The following is a 22,600-nucleotide window of genomic DNA, read 5'->3' as shown; positions in this document are numbered from 1 at the left end:
GAAATCGATGTATGAAATGCAGACTAAACCCAATCTCAATTACACACATCGTTGCAACATGGAATGATTATAAATGGTTCCTAATACAAATGCATCAGAAGAAATAGCAGATACAGAGCAGATGATGTTCCTGGTCCTTGTAAGAGGATGGCAAACAAATCTTACTCCCAAGCGCACAAAATTTAACATCAGAGAAGAAACAACAATCGTACATGACAGAGATAACCAGCGAGACAAAATCACAAACAGTTTATTTGCACAAAGACAAGTACAATTTCCAAACTCCAGATGCGAATAGCTTTGTTTCATGATTCACTTGGAACTACAGGGGAAATAGCGAACTAAACAAGTCAGGTTCTCATCGAGCTTTAGGAATCTGCAGGGGGGCAACGAAGATTGACGACCACGAGGGGCCTATCCGCCGAAGCCGTAGAGGGTGCGGCCCTGGCGCTTGAGCGCGTAGACGACGTCCATGGCGGTGACGGTCTTGCGGCGTGCGTGCTCGGTGTAGGTGACGGCGTCGCGGATGACGTTCTCGAGGAAGATCTTGAGGACGCCGCGGGTCTCCTCGTAGATGAGCCCCGAGATGCGCTTCACGCCGCCCCTCCGAGCGAGGCGCCGGATCGCCGGCTTGGTGATGCCCTGGATGTTGTCGCGGAGCACCTTCCTGTGGCGCTTGGCGCCGCCCTTGCCGAGCCCCTTGCCTCCCTTGCCGCGCCCGGACATGGTCGCCGACGAACTCGCCTTGGTTCGAGCTGCGAGAAATTGTCGGATTGGAGGAGTGGTGGTGATTGGTGCGGGGATTGGAAGAAGGGGCGAAGGGGATTTTAACGGGGACGAGAGGTCGGAGGAGGCGCGTGCCTGCCGTTCGATGCGGATGCAGTGGACGGTCATGATGGGGATCCGCGAGAGAGATGCCGCGGATCGCTGACGTGGCGAGAGGAGCCGATTGCTGGGGTGGCAGGCCGATTCTCGAATTGAGGCGCCAGCGTTCTGTGTTTCCTCCTTTATTTTGTTCAAATATTGCTGTGATCTGTAGAGAGTATAGGGGACCCAAACTTCGGTTCTTGAATTTCATTTGCGCGTAGTTTCTCCGACTGGTTGCTTTTTCCTTAACATATACCCAACGTACCATCTTTCTTTGTCAAATTCAAATGGGCATGACATGCTGAAATTCTATGTGAAGGACTAGGATTTTCGATTGGTTATATCCACACAAAAAAAGGATTTTCGATTGGTTGATGCTTACAAATAGCATAATGATTAAGAACGTCTTCAGCAACAATCCTATAATTTGGCGACCAATAACTTTTTTTAGGAACGTCTTCAGCAACAACCCTATATTCTTGTTCTTTTACTTTTTTGTTTTCTTAAATGCGTTTTTTTCTTTAATTCATGATTATTATTTCAAAATTGATGAACATTTTATTAAATTAGATGAACTTTTTTCAATTTTTCTTAAGTTTTAAAAATATGATGAACTTTTTTTCAAATTCTATGAACATTTTTCAAAATTGTTGATTTTTTCCAAAAATCGATGAAAATTTTAAAATTGGGGTGAACTTATTTTTCATAAATTTTCCCAAATTCTTGAACTTTTTTAAAACTGTGGAATTGTTTTCTTTCTTTATTAGTAAATGGTCTCACTGACCAATGGTCAACAGAAAAATGAACGAGCGAGCAGAAAAGAAATCGAGAGGAGCGATCTAACTGCGACCAAGCATTCGAGCAGGAATTCGCGCTTAATGGGCCGGCCCAGTGCCCGTGAGCGCCAACGGGCGAGCTCACACCTGAAGCGCCAATTAGGAGCTCCCGTGACAACCTGCACCCTGCCAAGGCGCCAACGTCCAGGACCCAAACGGCGCAAGGCACTGGCGTGGAAGAACTGCGTGTTATCGTCGCCCTCACACATTGCCCGGCATTTGCCTCGCTGCTTCTAGAAAGAATGTATTGAAATGCTGTAATCTGTCTACTGGACAAGAGCGGTCACTAATTCGCTCTGGACGTCAATCCAACTTCCTATACTTGCTGCACTGCTGTTCTGCAGAATGATTGATTTGTGACGTTCTTACATTATGAGACGGAGGGAGTACTATGTAAGGTGTCTTCTAAGCACAGACTAGATCGGAGGGAGTATTCTTCATGTGAACCATTTTGGACATCTGAAGATAATTCAGAACACTTGACCCAACGCCTCACCAGTCCTCCCATTTCCATTGCTTACTGGAGTTGACTTATTTAGGATTCTACGGTTCACAGGTCATTGCTCGCTACAGGTTATTCACTGTTCCCTTGACACCTCCCCTCATGGTTGAAAAATCATTTATACACGGAAATAAACCTGCTAATGCCATCATCGGACGACTCCGGTGTTCCATTCTCTCAATGACAGCAATCTGAAATGATGTATTGTATGCCTTGAAAAGCATGGTAAGGTCTCTACTCTGTGCCGGACTGGGATGCTGTGAATCAGAGCTTTTCAAGGGAACATGCCATCTCTGTGATGCTTCAGTCATCTCACTGCACATACTTGATAGTAATTTTTCATTTCTTTTCTATTACCGTTGTACATGTATACTTTAAACAGAAGTGTCAATTTTTGGTGGCATTAGCAGGTTTATTTCCGTGTATAAATGATTTTTCAACCATGAGGGATCTGGCTCTAACAGGATCTGGCTCTTGCAGGATCTGGCTCTAACACACTGTTGTAAGCGCATCAAGTAACCAACTGATGTTCCCAGGTTTGAAGATGATGTGAACTCTCATATTCTAGAACATCACAGTGGTATGCTTAACGTCCAATGAAAACCAAGATGAAGTGTTCCTAGGTTTGAAAATGTTATTGCTGCTAATATTTCATCCAATGAAAACATTTCCACAGTGATGTTTGGAAATAGAGCAAATGGCCTTTCCTGGTTACCGACACGAACCACATGATTCAGTCATTATAGATAGTTCACGTCGCAGACCCGTTCAAGAAAGGCAAATCTACAGTGTCCGAAATGCAGACTGAATTCTGGAAACTTCGTTCTGTAATTCAGTACTAGCAACCAGATCTTGCGCTACAGAAGGAACAATCGACACACCACAATTGCAACAGCGCAGCAGTAAAAATCACAGCAAAACCACAACCACAATATTTGCGTAGACACAAGATTGGATTCAAACTTCAGATGCGAACAGCTTTGTTTGACGATACAGCTAATCCTACGAAGGAAACAGCGGAGATAAACATGGGGAACTCATTTCAGCTAAGTTTTCTGGACAGCGAGACTACGGCGCACAGGGGATAAGCACATCGGAATTTGCACGGAGGTGAGGACGAGCCTAGCCGCCGAAGCCGTAGAGGGTGCGGCCCTGGCGCTTGAGGGCGTAGACGACGTCCATGGCGGTGACGGTCTTGCGGCGGGCGTGCTCGGTGTAGGTGACGGCGTCGCGGATGACGTTCTCGAGGAAGATCTTGAGCACGCCGCGGGTCTCCTCGTAGATGAGCCCCGAGATGCGCTTCACGCCGCCCCTCCGAGCGAGCCTCCGGATCGCCGGCTTGGTGATGCCCTGGATGTTGTCGCGCAGCACCTTCCGGTGGCGCTTGGCGCCGCCCTTGCCGAGCCCCTTGCCTCCCTTGCCGCGCCCGGACATGGCTGACGGTCTCTCCTTGGTTCGAGCTGCGAGCGAATGTGGGATTGGAGGAGCGGCGGTGGTTGTTTTGTGCGATTTGCCGGGAGGGGGGAGGGGATTTTAAGGGGGGCGAGAGGTGGGAGGAGGCGTTTCCCTGCCGTTCGATGTGGATGGAGTGTACGGTTGAGATCGCGATCCGGGGGAGAGATGCCGCGGATTGATGACCTGGCGGGAGGCACCGATTGCTGGAGTGGCGGGGCGCGTCTGAATTGAGGCGCCAGCTCGAACAAATTTAGGGTGCTTTTTTTTGCGGGTGTTGGGTGGCTGGTCGCAGGGTTCTGCGTTTCCTCCTTTATGTTCTGCGAATTCAAATTTTGCTGTGATTTGTATGGTATATAGCGGAAGGCATGCATGAACGGGAACCACAACTGGTGATATTGAACGTGAGTTGTGAACAATTTCGGTACCCAAACTTCGGTTCTACAGTACAAAATTATAACTGACTAGTATAATGCCCGTGCGTTGCCACGGGCTTTTTAGTCTGTTCTAATTCAATTGCACCTATGAATACATTACATATTTGTCTCTCGTTTCCCACTTTGTCTATCACCCTGCATCTCTCTCTCTAACCTTCTCTTTCTCACTCTTGCTTCCTCTTTCTTTCTAGCCTTCTCTATCTCTCCACGACACAATCCCCTAATGACGAAAAAGGCCTCCCCCGCTTTATATTATAAAGCAACCATCACCTCATACATTCGAGAAGACCGATACACACACCCAAAGCAAGATACAAAGGTGCCGACAAACCATCCCAACGACTACCAAGCATACTACGAATGAGCACAGAAGAACCGCTTCTAGCCGACGGACCACCACATGGTAGATCCACCGAGGAGAGTTGAGATGGCCAACGCCGGAGCGATGACTCCAAAACGGCACCTCCAAGAAGGGCAGGACCAGGACAGCCGCCACCGTCGCATCCCATGGATCAAGTTTTCACCCAGAGCAACACGAAGGGAGTGAGAGTACCGCGGTGGAGCCTGCAAAAAGGAAACAACGTCTGCGGATGCCGCCGCCGACGGCTAGTACAAAGATTGGGCAAGTGATGTACCTTGGTGCTCTGAGCCCCTCCGTCGCACCCCTGCTCCGCCAACCACTCGCCCAAGCGGCCATGTTTGCTCGCCCGCACCCAAGCGGCCATGTTTGCTCGCCCGCACCCAAGCCACGCAAATGCGCCCAATCAACGCGCCTCCCATCGCCAGGGCCGTGGCTCTGCACCCAGACCACCCTGAGAACATCAATGGGGGTGGCCTCAAATAGCTCCGCCAAGTCCAACCACCGTCAGAACCGACAACGCCCGTCCCACCTGAAGCATTGCCAGAAAGCACTAGGCTGGGGAAAGAGGAAGGGGGAGGAGTGACACACGGCCACAACTGGCACCCCCTATACCGGCGACATGCGACTCAACAACGGCGGAGCCCCGTCCCTCCTACGACCTCCCCCCCACCCTTGTCGAAGCACCCCTACTTCGCCCCACCACGGCTACTGGTGCAGACTGGTGAGAGGCCACAACAGCCGCATGTCTGCCGAAGAGGAGGGTAGATCCACCACCAAGGATGGGCCCAAGAGAAGCCCACCAGCGCCGCACGCCGTCGTCCAGAAGTCGGGGCCACGTTCGGCCTCAAGAATGCCGGAGCCACGTTCATGAGGATGATTCAGAAGTGTTTGCTCACTCAAATCAGTCGGAATGTGGAGGCATACATGGATGATATTGTGGTCAAGTCACGGAAGGGTTCCGACCTGCTGACTGACCTTGCTGAAACCTTTGCCAACCTCAGGAGGTATGATATCAAGTTCAATCCGTCAAAGTGCACATTCGGAGTTCCAGGTGGGAAGTTACTCGGTTTTCTCGTTTCCGAACGGGGAATCGACGCCAATCCTGAAAAAATTGGTAATATACTCCGGATGAAACGTCCTGTGCGTGTGCATGACGTCCAGAAGCTTACAGGATGCTTGGCCGCTTTAAGTCGATTCATCTCTCGCCTCGGTGAAAAGGCATTGCCTCTTTACCGACTGATGAAGAAGTCCGACAAGTTCGAGTGGACTCTAGAAGCTGATGCAGCATTTATAGAGCTCAAAGCTCTGCTCTCCACCCAGCCGGTGCTTGCTGCCCCAATCAGCAAGGAGCCTTTGATGATTTACATTGCAGCTACAGGACAAGTTGTCAGTACAGTACTTACGGTCGAGCGGGAAGAAGAAGGAAAGGCCTTCAAAGTTCAGCGCCCAGTATATTATGTTTCTGAAGTTTTGACTCCTTCAAAGCAAAGATATCCTCATTACCAGAAGCTTGTATATGGGATTTATATGACCACTAAGAAGGTTGCACATTACTTCTCTGATCATTCCATTACAGTCGTCAGCGACGCTCCACTATCAGAGATTTTGCACAACAGAGATGCAACTAGTCGAGTGGCCAAATGGGCGATTGAACTTCTTCCCCTAGATATCAAGTTTGAGGCAAAGAAAGCTATCAAGTCCCAAGCAATTGCAGATTTCGTCGCCGAGTGGATCGAACAGCAACTTCCGACTCAAGTTCACTCGGAGCACTGGACCATGTTCTTCGATGGATCTAAGATGCTGACTGGTTCCGGTGCTGGGGTAGTATTGGTTTCCCCCCGAGGAGATAAGCTCAGATATGTTCTCCAGATTCACTTCGATTCCTCCAATAACGAAGCAGAATATGAAGCACTTTTGTATGGGTTGCGCATGGCCATTTCACTCGGCGTCCGTCGCCTCATGGTCTATGGAGACTCAGATTTGGTGGTTAATCAGGTGATGAAGGAGTGGGACGTCAGAAGTCCAGCTATGACTGGTTATTGCAATGCAGTGAGAAAGTTAGAGAAGAAATTCGAGGGGTTAGAGCTTCATCACATCCCCTGACTGAAAAATCAAGCGGCTGATGATTTGGCAAAGATAGGCTCCAAGAGAGAAGCCATCCCCAGCAATGTGTTTTTGGAACACATTCACTCGCCATCAGTCCAAGAAGATCCTTTTACAGATGAAGCCCCGCAGCCAAAGAGTGCCACAGATCCGACTGAAGTTGAAATTCCGGCAGTGGTCGACCTAATCATGGAAGTTTTGGCAATCACCCCCGACTGGATGATACCGTACATCGCGTATATCCTGAGAAAGGAACTCCCGGAGGACGAAGAAGAGGCTCGACAGATCGTCCATCGATCCAAGGCCTTTACAGTCATAAAGGGACAGTTGTATAGAGAAGGCGCGACTGGAGTCGGTCAGAAGTGTATAACACCAGAAGAAGGTCAGATAATCCTTGATGGTATCCACTCGGGGACCTGTGGTCATCATGCGTCCTCTCGGACCATTGTGGCTAAAGCATACCGAGCGGGATTTTACTGGCCAAGAGCGAATGAAATGGCAAAAGAGATAGTCGACAAGTGTGAAGGGTGCCAGTTCTACTCCAACATGTCGCACAAGCCTGCATCAGCCCTGAAGACCATTCCACTCGTCTGGCCCTTCGCTGTTTGGGGACTGGACATGGTTGGCCCATTGAGAACAGGCAGGAGCGGTTTCACACATGTGCTTGTGGCAGTCGACAAGTTTACCAAATGGATTGAAGCTAAGCCTATCAAGAATCTTGATGCTTGCACTGCTATCAGTTTCGTCAGAGAGTTAACATTCAGATATGGAGTCCCGCATAGCATCATCACCGACAATGGGTCAAACTTTGATTCAGACAAGTTCAGAGCTTTTTGCGCCTCTCAAGGCACACGAGTCGACTACGCATCGGTCGCCCACCCCCAGTCGAATGGACAAGCAGAAAGGGCAAATGGTCTGATTCTCAAAGGACTAAAGCCTCGGCTGATGCATGATCTCAAGCACGCAGCAGGTGCTTGGGTCGACGAGCTTCCGTCGGTTCTGTGGGGATTGAGGACCACCCCGAATCGGTCGACTGGAAGAACTCCATTCTTTCTGGTTTACGGAGCGGAAGCAGTCCTGCCGAGTGATCTACTTCACAATGCACCCTGAGTCGAGCTTTATACCGAAGATGAAGCAGAACAAGCCCGGCAAGACGCAGTCGACCTCCTGGAAGAAGAAAGAGAAATGGCTATGATCCGATCGACCATTTATCAGCAAGACTTGCGTCGATTCCATGCCAGAAATGTGAAGAGTCGAGCCTTCCAAGAAGGAGACTTGGTCCTCCGAGTGGATCAACAGAAACCACACAAGCTCGCTCCTACTTGGGAAGGTCCCTTCATCGTCACCAGAGTCCTCCACAATGGAGCGTATCACCTTTACAATGTTGATCGCCAGATCGATGAGCCACGAGCTTGGAATGCAGAACTGCTCCGCCCCTTTTACACTTGAATTCTCACTCGGATGAGATGTAATAAGAAAAACTTCTATAGTCTATTTATCAAAGACAAGAGTGTTACAATTTTTCCTATAATTGTTGTCGCCTTTGTTCGCGTGTGAAATCCCCCAGTGGGTGGCTTAGCTGCGAATCTGTTTCGCCTAAGTTTGTAAAAAAAATCCTACCGAGTGGTGAGCCAGACTCCCACTCGGAGGCTTAGCCGCAGCCCAGTGCTCGCCTAAGTGTTTAAAAATCCTACCGAGTGGTGAGCCAGACTCCCACTCGGAGGCTTAGCTGCAGCCCAGTGCTCGCCTAAGTATTTAAAAATCCTACCGAGTGGTGAGCCAGACTCCCACTCGGAGGCTTAGCCGCAGCCCAGTGCTCGCCTAAGTGTTTAAAAATCCTACCGAGTGGTGAGCCAGACTCCCACTCGGAGGCTTAGCTGCAGCCCAGTGCTCGCCTAAGTATTTAAAAATCCTACCGAGTGGTGAGCCAGACTCCCACTCGGAGGCTTAGCCGCAGCCCAGTGCTCGCCTAAGTGTTTAAAAATCCTACCGAGTGGTGAGCCAGACTCCCACTCGGAGGCTTAGCCGCAGCCCAGTGCTCGCCTAAGTGTTTAAAAATCCTACCGAGTGGTGAGCCAGACTCCCACTCGGAGGCTTAGCTGCAGCCCAGTGCTCGCCTAAGTGTTTAAAAATCCTACCGAGTGGAGAGCAAACCTCCCACTCGGAGGCTTAGCTGCAGCCCAGTGCTTGCCTAAGTGTTTAAAAATCCTACCGAGTGGTGAGCCAGACTCCCACTTGGAGGCTTAGCTGCAGCCTAGTGCTCGCCTAAGTGTTTAAAAATCCTACCGAGTGGAGAGCAAACCTCCCACTCGGAGGCTTAGCTGTAGCCCAGTGCTTGCCTAAGTGTTTAAAAATCCTACCGAGTGGTGAGCCAGACTCCCACTCGGAGGCTTAGCTGCAGCCCAGTGCTCGCCTAAGTGTTTAAAAATCCTACCGAGTGGCGAGCAAACCTCCCACTCGGAGGCTTAGCTGCAGCCCAGTACTCGCCTAAGTATTTAAAAATCCTACCGAGTGGTGAGCCAGACTCCCACTCAGAGGCTTAGCTGCAGCCCAGTGCTCGCCTAAGTGTTTAAAAATCCTACTGAGTGGAGAGCAAACCTCCCACTCGGAGGCTTAGCTGCAGTCTAGTACTTGCAGTGGACGTGGACCAGAGACAGAGCGACGTCAGCGCCACATCTAGCAGAAGATTTCTTCCATTCCGCCACTCGACCTGGGACTTCATTCAGTCGAGTCATCAGGGACTCGAGGTCATTCTGAAGCGTCGTCCTAGGCCAGAGCGACGTGTCGATCCGCGACATCGCAACCTTCAACCGAGCAAGATAGTCAACAACGCCGGCAACACAAGATTCCAGTCGGAGCACGTTCATAGCAGCCTCGTCCTTCACTGGAGAATTGATGGGGTCCAAGTCTGTCTCCACTCGACTGGTCTCCTCTTCGAAGTTCTGGCAGAATTCTATAAACACAATTCAAGGATAAGTCAGTGGCTCTACGCAGGTTTGGTAACTGCAAGTCAGTCGGGCCGGAGTAATTACCCTCGAGCATGACGAACAACTTCTTGGCGAGTCCACCGAGATAAGCCTCCAGATCGTTCCTCTTCCCTGCCAGTTCACTTGCCTTGTCATTCAGAGCTATATTGCCATTCTTTAGATGGCTGACCTCTCGATTAGCCGCGTCGAGAGCAGTTTTCAGCCTGGAGTTTTCCTTTTCAAGAGTACCGACTGAAGCCAGTTTTTCTTCAGCAAGCTTCTTTTGTTCAGGGCCTCCTTCTGCGCTTCGGCAAGGTCTTGATCCTTCTTCTTCAGAGCCTCCTCCATTTTGTCTGCGAAACAGCAAGTGAGATCAACATCGAGGACGGCCAGAAAGAAAGGACAGTCGACAAAAGCTCACCAGCCATACCTTTTGCTTCGTCCCTCACCTTCTACAAGTTCTCCTGAGCAAGATTCAAGTCAAGGTTCAGCTGGATCTGTTTGTTCTCCAACTCAGTGTAGCGAGCCACAAGTTCGCAGGATTTCTGCAAAAAATCAGTCGACAGACATCCAAGATAAGTTGCTTCCGAGTAACCAAGAGACAATGATGGCGTTTCTAAGACTACAGCCGAATCAAAAACATTCGATAGTAGTCTCGGGGACTACACCCAGTGGGTGCACTCAGCGTGCCCCCACTGGTTCGACCAAAAAAAAATCGACTACACAATAGTCAGCATACCCGCAGTCGACCGTGTACAGTTCCATTCGACATGGCCTGACCAGACCGAGTGAAGAAGTTCAACTAAAGCAACACAATATAAAGACTACAGTCGACTGCCAGCAGTCCACCGTAGTCTCGGGAACTACACCCAGTGGGTGCACTTAGCGTGCCCCCACTTGTCAAAAAGATTAATAGACACACCCAGTGGGTGTACAGATATAAAGATCTTCGGAAAAGAGATTCTTCAGATAGCATATCCTAACAGAACAAGCGGTGAATCGACTGACCTGGACGTTGCTCTGAAGAGCTGAACTCGCGTCATAAGCTGCTTGGCTGGCTTCCCGAACCACCTTCACTTGCTCCATCATGATCCCCGCCTGGCGTATAGCCTCTTTAGCGGCACCCACTTGGTCCTCAGGGACGTGGTGTGTGGCAAAAAGCGAAGGCGGATTTGTAATCGACGTCGAAGGCCGGACACTCGTCAGAGGTTCAGCAAAGGTCACAGAAGCCCGAGTGGTATCACCACCCTCCCGGACTACGGCCTCAGGCGCCGGAGTGCTTTGTGGGGTCTTGCCAGCCGGCGCCCTCCTGTTCCTTCGCGCCCTCAGTGGCGCTTCATCGTCATCATCAGGGAGGTCAATGACATGAGGAGGAGCTACAAGAAAAATCCAATCGACCAGAATTATAAGAAATCGTCAGTCGACTAAAAGCAGAGCATCAGTAATCGTACCGGGGTTGGAGGTAACAGCGTCTTTCATCTCTTGATCATCATCCTTGGTGGAGATCTCCGAGGTGGCAGCACTGCAAATTTTGAAAGTCAATCAGCTTATTCAATGAGTCGACCAAGAGTCCGTCACGTTCAACAAAGGAAAACAAATTCTACTATTACCCAGAAATGGTGGGGACAGTCATCTTCATCTTGGGCAGAGCCTTGGGCGGCTTGGACGGCGTCGCGCGTGGGTGCTTGGGAGCTTTTTCTATCGGCGCTGGAGATGAGGTCCGAGGGCGCTTCGACGACTGCCCAACAGGGACAGTCGCCTTACCACGTTCTCGCGCAGGGTCGTGTGTAATCTTGGATCGCCGTTCCGAGCGGGGAGGTTCGACTTCTTCCTCCTCCTCTTCACTAGAGTCGTTGTCGTCATCCCCCTCTCCTTCGCCGTCAGATTCCCACTCTTCTCTCTCGTCTCCACTTTCGCCCCCGCTCGCCTCTCCTTCCTCGGCCTGCTCCTGTGCTCCATTGGGTGTCGAGTACATCTCAATAATGGCCTAGAGGACAGCAAACAAGACAAAAGTCAATCGACTGATCCAAAGAGAACAAATAAAGAAAGCAAGATCACAGTCGGAAACGCAAGGTCAGACCTTGTCCACTTCGTATGTTTGGTCGAGTGGAGGAATCCTCCTGGCTCCTCGGGGGTTGTCCTTGTTCCCTATGATACTCGACAGCCACCCTTCCAACATCTCGTCGGTGACCTCCTCTGGGTGAATCCGAGTGGTGTCTTCGAGACCCGAGTACAGCCACATCGGGTGGTCACAAGCCTGAAGCTGTTGGATGCGCCTCCGAAGGAAGACTTCCAACAAGTCGATGCCAGTCACACCCTCGTGGACAAGCTGAACCACTCGACCGACCAGCACCTTGACTTGCTCCTTTTCCTCCTGCGTCACTTTCAGAGAGGCAGGTTTTTGTGCTCGATTCAGAGAAAAAGGGGGAAGCCCAGTCGACTATCCTGGGGTCACCTGGTCTTTACAGTAAAACCAAGTTGACTGCCACCCACGGACTGACTCGGGAAAAGTGATCGACGGAAAGGAACTTTTTCCCCTCATCTGGATCGCCAGGCCCCCGCACAGCTGGATCACCTGTGTCCGTTCGTCACTCGACTTGGCCTTCTTGACCGACTAAGAGCGGCAAGTGAAGATGTGCTTGAAGAGTCCCCAATGGGGGCGGCAACCCAAGAAGTTTTCACACAAGGAAACGAAAGCAGCAAGATACATAATAGAATTGGGAGTAAAGTGATGGAGCTGCGCTCCGAAGAAGTTCAAGAAGCTCCGGAAAAAAGGATGAGGAGGCAGAGAGAATCCACGATCGATATGGGTGGTGAGGAGGACACACTCACCATCAAGAGGCTGGGGTTCGACTTCTTTCCCCGGGAGACACGCAGATTCGTGGGGAATGAATCCCCCCTCGACCAGATCATCGAGATCATCCTGCCGAATCGCCGACGGCATCCAGTCGCCCTGGATCCAATCCTTGGGCAGAGCAGTCCTCGAGGAAGATCCGCCCTGAGCAGACTTCTTCCCCTTCCCCTGCACCGCCGCCTTCTTCGCGCGCTCCAGAGCCGACGTCTTCTCCTTCACCATCGTCATCGGCGAAGCTCGAACAGACCTACGGCACCAAGGTGAGAGCGGAGGTGGCGGAGGATCTTGTGAAGGAAGGAGGAAAAGTGAAGGCGCACTGTTCGGGGGTCCCGAGCCGGCAGCTTATAAGAGGTCGCTTCCGAGTGGCTGACTGGTAGGCCCAGGCAATCCCGTCAAATCCCGCAACAGGCGCGCGCGGTACGTGGTGAAAAAGGTGGCGCGGGGATCGAGGAGCTTCCGTCCCATCCCATCCGATTACTATGGCCGCCCCCGTCCCGCGCGCTTCCCGAAATTCAAATCCCGCAAATCCGCGGGCCGCAGAACAACTCGTCAAACAGAAGATCCCTTTCACACCGTCACTCGGAACTTCACAAGTAAAGAAATTCACTCGACAAGAGGCCAAGAATGGATCAAGGCGACTGAAAGAAGTTGACGACGTCATCTATGACAATTGATCCAAAACAAGACGTTCATATAACACGAAGAACCAGTCGGCAAGATCCCCAACTCCTTCCCCACTCGAACCTCGATCCATTCAGGGGCTAATGATGAAGCTATGTACCTAGGGTAGGGGCATGGACCTGTCCTAAGTACCCTACCCAAGGACATCCCTAGAAGAAGTCACCTTTCAATCGACTTGGAGGTATCCCATTCGACGGATTCAAGACACTCGACCACGAAGCAATCACTCGACCAAGATCCAACCACTCGACTGCTAGGAGATCTAAAGTCACCCTGCACGCAAACGGTCAGTCATTAAGTAGCTTTTATGGTCATCATAGCACTTTATTAGGGGCGTTACCAGTAACCTCCAATCTTAATGTACTTTAAACCCTGCATTACTGAGGGCTGGAGGGGCCTGGCGAACTCTATATAAGCCACCCCCCCTCAGTATCAAGGGTTCGCACCCCTGTTATTCATACACACATAATTCAGTCGACCGCCTCCGGGCACCGAGACGTAGGGCTGTTACTTCCTCCGAGAAGGGCCTGAACTCGTAATCCTCGTGTGCTGACAACTCCTCCATAGCTAAGATCTAGCCTCTCCATACGTACCCCCTTACATCACTGTCAGAGTTAGAACCACGACAGTCATCTTGCCTGAAATCCTGCAAGGAAGAAGAACGAGTCCGTGAAGAAGAGAAATGGACGTAGTCGAACGGTTCCTCACAAACGCGACGTTATCGGAACCAACCCGAAGAAGCAATACCGGAAAGAAGCAAACAACATAGTAAACAACCAACACAAAATCATGGCATGATGCACAACAAGTATGATGCATGTCCGGTTTAATGAGGCATGGCATGGCAAAGTGCACAAGCAATCCTACAAATTAAGTGGAGCTCATTATGCAATGAGTTGCATATTGACGAAAACACCACATCAATTATTTAGTTCTCTCTCATTTATGTACCCCCAACAATATTAAATGTTGTTAAACATGGCAAGAGGGTGAAGCAAAGTAAAACTACCTATCTAGTCAAGGTTAAAGGAGGCCGGAAGCAACGAACAACAAATCCGGAAACTCCTCATATGCATATATTAGGTTTGGTACTGTTCTTCCCTAGACATAATTTTAGAGTTAATAAACATGCAAAGTAAAGCCACCATGTTAAACTAGGCATTTTACTACCCCATTTACATATAAAGATTATTAAATTCCGAGTTACGGTTATTTAGTTATGAATTAAATCATTTTAGCAAGTTATTTAAGCAAATTTAAACAAACTTCATTTTAAGCATTTTAAACATGGATGAAAATGACATATTATGAAACTACACAAAATTCTAAGCAACTTTCATATATAAAACATTTTAATCCGATGCACGGTTGGTGAGTTATGAAATGCATGAACTAGAGGGAATAATCTGTAAAACAGCGGTTTTCTGGAAAATAGCTAAAATCGCAGATGCAAAAAAAACATACATAGGCCGAATCTGAAGCATGTTGGGCCAGCAGAGAGAAGAAAGAAAAAAACCAAGGTCGCGCTGGGGCCTTACCATGTGCTTCGGCCCAGATCTGTGGAGGAGGCGGCCTGGCAGGGCACGCTGGGCCTGGAGGCGCGGTCAACGCGGGCGCGCTGGGCCTTGGGGAGGCTCGCTCGGCCGACGTGGTGGAGCGGTTCTACGCTGGATGCGGACAAGCGGCATGAGGTCAATGTGGGGGGGGGGACACCCGTTCTTCCGCACTTGCTCATGGCGTGGCTGGACAGGGACAACGATGGCGGTGTGGGACTTGCTTCAGCGGGGCTAGCAGGTCAGGAGGCGCGGGGAGGAACCGGGAATGGTGGAGAGGGCCCAGACTCGACGGATCTGGCAAGGGATTAGACTTGGCGCTTGAGACGGATAGGAGGGCGTCATCCTCGTCAGGAACCATTGAAGACGATGACGACAGGGACTGCGGCAGGCGATGATGCAGCTTGGGCGGAGGAGCTCATCGCGGCGGGGCGGCGCGGCGGTTTGTGGTGGTCACCGCATAGGAGCGGGACGAGGCGCGTCCCTCATCTCCTGGACGAAGCAGAGGAGGAGGCGCAGACGGGACGACGCTCGGCAGGAGGCAAGGTAGCAGGCCGACGTGGAAGAAACTCAGGCGGCCATGGCGTCTGTTGGCGACGAACACTGCGGGAGTTGGCGCGGGGTCTTGGGTGTCCGGCTCCACCGGGCCGAGACGAGGCAAGGATGGCGCCATGGATGTGGGTGGTGGTGCTGCTCCTTCCGGCAAGGTCCGGCAAGAAACGGCGCGGACGGGAGGCTGTAGGGAGTCGGGGATGCGGGAGCTGCTGCTTGCTGGTGTCGGGATTCCCTGGAGAAGAACGAGAGAGAGAAAAGTTCAGAGAGAGATAGAGAAAGAACCAGAGGGAGGGAGAGACCACGGGAAGGAGAGGGACGGCGCTCATCTGCTGGCCGCGGGCGCGGTGCTCGGGGAGGAGCTCGATGCGGCTGCGGGCTGGCTCCTCAGCCAGGAGGAGGGAGGAGTCGAGGGGAGCCAGTTGGGTGGATGGGCAAAATGAGGTGGATCTGGGAAGATCCCGAGGGGAATGGTGAGTGGGCGGCGGCGGCGTGATGGGACAAGGGGGAGGAATTTTAGGGTTAGGCTAGAGTTTGATCTATATATAGCAAAAAAAAGGCTAAGTTTATGGGCATTTGGACCCTCCGATCTTAATCGGACGGTCTTGAATGAAAAGGCTAGGGAGATCAAATAAGAAAACGGAGACGTTTTGTAGATGTTAGGGGATGATCCGGACACAACGTTGACGACTTCTCGGGTCGCGTCCGGGGAAGTTTCGGACACGCACGCGAGGAGGGCCGCGGGCTGACGAGAGAGGTTAGGTTGGCCTGGCGGTAGGTAGTGGGCTATGTAGACGGTCTCGAGCTGAGAGAAGAGAAGAGAGGGAGGCCCAACGACTGTTTCCGGAGACCGAAAACGTCCGACGTGTGCCCGGCAATAATGCCGCTATAGTTTAACGGTTGGGCTATCAAACGAACTCCGAATGCGATGAAACTTGGCAGGCGGCCTACCTACAACATAACAACACCACATGCCAACTTTCAACCCATTCCAAGAACATTTTCCGGCCACTTATAAAATACTATTTCAGACATGCCGCGGGCGCGTGCAAGTGTGGTTGGGCTCAGAACGGACAACGGAGAGAACACGGAGAACCCGGACGAATGCAAGTTTTGAAAACATGATGATGCAATGCACATGATGACATGATAAAATGCAACACGCAAGCGAATGACATGGCAACGCTGGCGAAAAACTAGACGACACCTGGCACATCGGTCTCGGGGTGTCACAACACTCCACCACTACGAGAGGATCTCGTCCCGAGATCTAGAATGGCGCCGGAGGGGAAAACGGAAGAAAACGAGAAGAGGTAAAACTAAGTTGCTTCTTTGACAAACGAGTGAAACCATGAACCTTGAGAGGTTGAACAAATTGAAAGAAAGAAAGCCATGGAGAAGAACAAAGTTGAAAGCACTCCGTTAAGAGAGAGGAACAAGGAATAACAAATTCGAACAGCACTCCGGTTGAAGAGAAAAGGAATTGAATAAGAACTTGGTAAGATGAGAAGATATTTGATGAAATCACAACACACTGCCTCCGGAACTATTGAATGAATGTAACAAGGGGCAAGAAGGATCTCAGACAGCACTCCGGTTGAAAGGAGATGAAAGGCTTGATAAAATGAAAGAACTTGAGCAGCGGGCACACACTCCGGTTAAATGGAATGCACGAAAAGAACATGATCTTCACAATTCGAGATGATGATAGAAAAGAGCAACATCACAATGCCTCCGGAACAAAAGTAAGAATGGAATGGAGTGAACAAAGGGAAGCACGATCTTGAGGGAGCATGCTGACACCAAAAGCTAGAACGGAATTGTTGGAAAAAACCAACAACGAAAAGGATAAACTTGACATGGTCTTATGGAATACATCCCAAATTATGAGGTGACAACCAGCCACTCACGGGAAGAAGAATTGGATTGATATGAACAAGGAGACGAGAAAAACTATTACACTGGTATGATAGATGAAGAAATTGGATCATTTATAAGCACCATAAATAGCAACAATCCTTAGAGAAGGCTTTAGGAGAAACATGATACAAGATAACTCCAACGAAGAGATTGGTGGATTTAAAATATCTCATTCTTGACAACATGTGAATCATGAAACACACGGAAATTGTCAAAAATGACATAATACCACCTCCAATAATATGGAAGAAAGAATTGCACTCCGGATAGCAAGATGAAGAATGCTTGAGCTCCTTAGAAAATAATCTCGATGAACACTTCGAGAAGGAAATAATCCTTGATGAACCCTCATGTATAGCCTCCATGAAGAAACTCCGGTAACAAAAGGATAAAAAGAAAGAGAAAATGAAAACACAAGGTGAATCCTTGCAATGATTTAGATGGATCTCCGTGGTGAAAAAAATTGTAAAGGTTGGAACTCCGGGAAAAGAGAACATGAAACAATTGAAATCAGGAATTTGATGAGCCTCCGGAATAGGAAATTAATCATTTGGATGAAACAAGAATAAGAATTACATTATGCTTATCCTTCACCAATTAAATTGATGACAATCAACGGATTTGGCACACTACTTATTCTCGTATCAAGGATTAAGAGAGATATAACATAAACTTGGGAAGGTCTTCAACGAACCACCGGTAGGATTGGAACAACGAATGAATTGATGTGATAACGAATGACGAGAACTCTTGAACGAACCACCGTAAGAATTAAAATGAACGATGAGAAGATAAAGAAAACACCGGGAAGAATTAGCAAATGAATGAAGATGCTTGAGAGAATTTAGACCAATGAGAACGAAAAGATTACGAGCTGATTAGAGAATCCTTGATTTAGACACCGCTATGATTTAGAGTATGAGAGCTGAAAACTGAGAATGAACAAGTCTTCTGAAATGATGGGCTCCGGATAATCAAACTGAAAATACCCTTGAATATATCCTGATGGGTGAAAAGGATTCTCACAATCGAAAATAATTTTGAGAGGATGGCAACAAGCTAGCACCATGAATCTTGAAGAGAATGGAGCAAGATTAAAGAGAAACTCTTCTTCGGTCTTCAATATCTGAGAATGACGACGAGAAACACCACCAATAATTGTAGAGACACTCCGGAAGAATCAAACGCGAAGAGATTGAGCCAACGATGAAAAGAATTCGACAGATGTTGGAGAAAACATAAGACTTATGATAATTCATTCTTACGTCAAACTTCAAAAAGAAATTTGAGGATAGCTCCGGAAAAAATAAGAAGAGTCAGGTAAGATCCTGGGAAAAGACCTGTGGGCTAGGGCCCACTCAAAAGAAACACCGTTGAAATTATTTAAAAGAGAGATTGCACCAGTTGAATTAAATGACTTGACTGAGATAACATCCTCGGAAGAGCTTGAATGAATGCAGAGTGGAAACACGAATCTTCGAGATACCTTGAGCACTCCAGAATAATTAAATAGCAAGAAGTGAATGAATATGAGGTGCACCGGCATGAGAAGGTATTTGAAACGAGGAAAAGGGGATATGAGATCAACACTGAAAGCTTGATTTGAAACCACCGGAGATGAAAAGAATGAAGAAGGATGAACTTGAAGAGCATCTTCATGAGAAACACCAGGTAAGAACATTGAAGGAAAAGAATGGAGAGGCTTCACATGAATAAGATGGACACTTGATTACGAAATTTGAGTCCTTGAAGAAAAAAAAGGGTGGGTGGGCGGGAAAAACAAAGGCAACTTGGGACGGATGAAACAAACAACGTTGAGAAGAACTGATACTTGATCTTGCGAATGTTGAAGTGATCGGATCCACTTGAGGAGAGACACACCGGTTGACAAGAAATTGAAAAGACAAACTCGGAGATCGAGATGGCTTAGTATTCACATAGAGGTATGAGAATACCACTTAGGAAAAGGTATGAAATCAACATTTGACTTCGAAGCAACTCGAATACCACAACTCAAAACAAAACAAAGGGTTGGCTTGCAGAATAAGCCGGAACAAACATATGATAGAGATTTCGTCCGAAGTTTTCATGGTGGGGCCTACACGGGCTCGATCGTACAGCACCATCATGTACAAGGCATTGCACATGACATACGAAGCGTCCCCGAGTCAGCATAGCCAAGGACTCTTTAAGACACAACAAGACCACTGTAAAACCAACCGTGGATAGGCGGACCACTAGACGTCGAACCCCAATTTCATATCATACATCTGTCGGAAAGATATCCTAAGAGCTACTTGAATTCCCACTTATAAACTCCCGAAATTTTCCAGTTATGCAATCAGGTGTTGGGGATACAGGGGAAGCATACTATCTCACCCAAAACTAGCAAATCCTACATCCAGCTGTATCCATCCTTCAACACATAACCAAGAAACCTTCGGAAATCGTTTACCTCAACCTTTGAAAAGCATCCGTTATACAAGTTATGGCAATACTCCCGAACTCCTGCCCCAGTACTGGGTGGCATCGAGGTTATCTCACCAACAACTGCATAAAAGAGATTTTTGATGTCGGCGAAACTAATCTCAGGTATTCCAGAACTGCAACGATAAAATTGTGACGGCAACACCTCGGAGCTCAACTCCCCGGGACACTGCCACAACCCCTAAAGACAGGAGGCACCAAGAACAATGTTCTCGTCACAAAACCATCGAAATGATTCCAAGATACCCGCGTGATCCTAATTTTTTTAGTGAAATTTGAGAAGAGAAGAGTCAAAACTCTACGCCAGGATGCCTTACCAGAGCGATGAGGAGACAGGGGAGTAAAAAGAATTCCTAAACTCTCCGATATATAATTCCTAAATGACTCAAAACATTTTTTTCTAGACTCAACAACAGCTGCTAAAAACGATCAATCAGTGGGGGCTCCTAAGGTCGGGGAAGGCTCTGATTACCAACTTGTAACGCCCTCGATGCGGCTATATCTCCCACGTGTCGAAGCACGACTTAGAGGCATAACCGCATTGAAAGCAATGTCGCAAATGAGGTAATCTTCACACAACCCATGTAATATAATTAAAGGGGAAAGGATACATAGCTGGCTTACAATCGCCACTTCACACAAATACATGAATAAAGCATTACATCATCCAAATACAATCAAGGCCCGACTACGGAACCAAAATAAAAGAAGACTACCCCAAATGCTACACAGATCCCCGATCGACCTCAACTGGGCTCCACTACTGATCAACTAGAACGGAACAACACAAAGGACAAGATCTTCATCGAGCTCCTTCTTGAGCTTGGTTGCGTCACCTGCTCGGTAACATCGGCACCTGCAAACTGGTTTTGGAAGTATCTGTGAGTCACGGGGACTCAACAATCTCACACCCTCGCGATCAAGACTATTTAAGCTTATGGGTAAGGTAAAAGGTATGAGGTGGAGCTGCAGCAAGCGACTAGCATATATGGTGGCTAACATACGCAAATGAGAGCGAGAAGAGAAGGCAAAGCATGGTCGATAAAAGTATGATCAAGAAGTGATCCTAGAACAACCTACGTCAAGCATAACTCCAACACCGTGTTCACTTCCCGGACTCCGCCGGAAAGAGACCATCACGGTTACACACGCGGTTGATGTATTTTAATTAAGGTCAACTTCAGGTTTTCTACAACCGGACATTAACAAATTCCCATCTGCCCATAACCGCGGGCACGGCTTTCAAAAGTTCAAATCCCTGCAGGGGTGTCCCAACTTAGCCCATCACAAGCTCTCATGGTCAACGAAGGATATTCCTTCTCCCAAGACAATCCGATCAGGCTCGACATCCAGGTTACAAGACATTTCGACAATGGTAAAAAAAATCCAGCAACACCGCCCGAATGTGCCGACAAATCCCGATAGGAGCTGCACATATCTCGTTCTCAGGGCACACTCAGATGAGCGCTCCATACAACTAAAACCAAACCTCGAGTTTCCCCGAGGGGGCGCTGCACAGGACTCTAGTTTGGACCAACACTCAGAGGAGCACTGGCCCGGGGGGGGTTTAAATAAGATGACCCTCGGGCTGGCCGACCCAAGGGAAAGAAAAAGGCTAGGTGGCAAATGGTAAAACCAATGTTGGGCATTGCTGGAGGAGTTTTAAACAAGGCGAACTGTCAAGGGGTTCCCATTATAGCCCAACCGCGTGAGGAACGCAAAAATCCGGGAACATAACACCGATATGACGGAAACTAGGGCGGCAAGAGTGGAACAAAACACCAGGCATAAGGCCGAGCCTTCCACCCTTTACCAAGTATATAGATGCATTAATTAAATAAGATATGTTGTGATATCCCAACAAGTAAACATGTTCCAACAAGGAACAACATCTCCATGTTCCAACAAGGAACAAACTTCAATCTTCACTTGCAACTAACAATGCTATAAGAGGGGCTGAGCAAAGCGGTAACATAGCCAAACAATGGTTTGCTAGGACAAGGTGGGTTAGAGGCTTGGTTCAACAATATGGGAGGCATGATAAGCAAGTGGTAGGTGTCGTAGCATAGGCATAGAAAAAGAGCGAGCAACTAGCAAGCAAAGATAGAAGTGATTTCCAGGGTATGGTCATCTTGCCTGAAATCCTGCAAGGAAGAAGAACGAGTCCATGAAGAAGAGAAATGGACGTAGTCGAACGGTTCCTCACAAACGCGACGTTATCGGAACCAACCCGAAGAAGCAACACCGGAAAGAAGCAAACAACATAGTAAACAACCAACACAAAATCATGGCATGATGCACAACAAGTATGATGCATGTCCGGTTTAATGAGGCATGGCATGGCAAAGTGCACAAGCAATCCTACAAATTAAGTGGAGCTCATTATGCAACGATTTGCATATTGACGAAAACACCACATCAATTATTTAGTTCTCTCTCATTTATGTACCCCAACAATATTAAATGTTGTTAAACATGGCAAGAGGGTGAAGCAAAGTAAAACTACCTATCTAGTCAAGGTTAAAGGAGGCCGGAAGTAACGAACAACAAATCCGGAAACTCCTCATATGCATATATTAGGTTTGGTACTGTTCTTCCCTAGACATAATTTTAGAGTTAATAAACATGCAAAGTAAAGCCACCATGTTAAACTAGGCATTTTACTACCCCATTTACATATAAAGATTATTAAATTCCGAGTTACGGTTATTTACTTATGAATTAAATCGTTTTAGCAAGTTATTTAAGCAAATTTAAACAAACTTCATTTTAAGAATTTTAAACATGGATGAAAATGACATATTATGAAACTACACAAAATTCTAAGCAACTTTCATATATAAAACATTTTAATCCGATGCATGGTTGGTGAGTTATGAAATGCATGAACTAGAGGGAATAATCTGTAAAACAGTAGTTTTCTGGAAAATAGCTAAAATCGCAGATGCAAAAAACCATACATAGGCCGATTCTGAAGCATGTTTGGCCAGCAGAGAGAAGAAAGAAAAAAACCAAGGTCGCGCTGGGGC

The 22,600-nt window shown here is 48.4% G+C and overlaps 1 protein-coding gene across 1 annotated transcript; it reads right to left on the bottom strand.

Moving 5' to 3' along the window:
- Positions 1-236: 236 nt before the first annotated feature.
- LOC125532940 lies at positions 237-3,723 on the bottom strand. Its single transcript, XM_048696787.1, has 3 exons — positions 3,333-3,723; positions 2,026-2,041; positions 237-1,033 (listed from the first exon to the last, which is right to left on the bottom strand). The coding sequence occupies exons 1-3, from the start codon at positions 3,637-3,639 to the stop codon at positions 415-417; spliced, it is 942 nt and encodes a 313-aa protein (XP_048552744.1). The 5' UTR covers positions 3,640-3,723; the 3' UTR covers positions 237-414.
- Positions 3,724-22,600: the final 18,877 nt, after the last annotated feature.

The sequence above is a fragment of the Triticum urartu genome, chromosome 1, assembly GCF_003073215.2.
Source record: "Triticum urartu cultivar G1812 chromosome 1, Tu2.1, whole genome shotgun sequence".
Taxonomy (NCBI): Eukaryota; Viridiplantae; Streptophyta; class Magnoliopsida; order Poales; family Poaceae; genus Triticum; species Triticum urartu.
This window is presented reverse-complemented; position numbering and strand designations above follow the sequence as displayed.

What these genes read in the sequence shown, in the direction of transcription:
- LOC125532940 (XM_048696787.1), bottom strand. Translation starts at nt 3,639, where the DNA reads ATGTCCGGGCGCGGCAAGGGAGGCAAGGGGCTCGGCAAGGGCGGCGCC.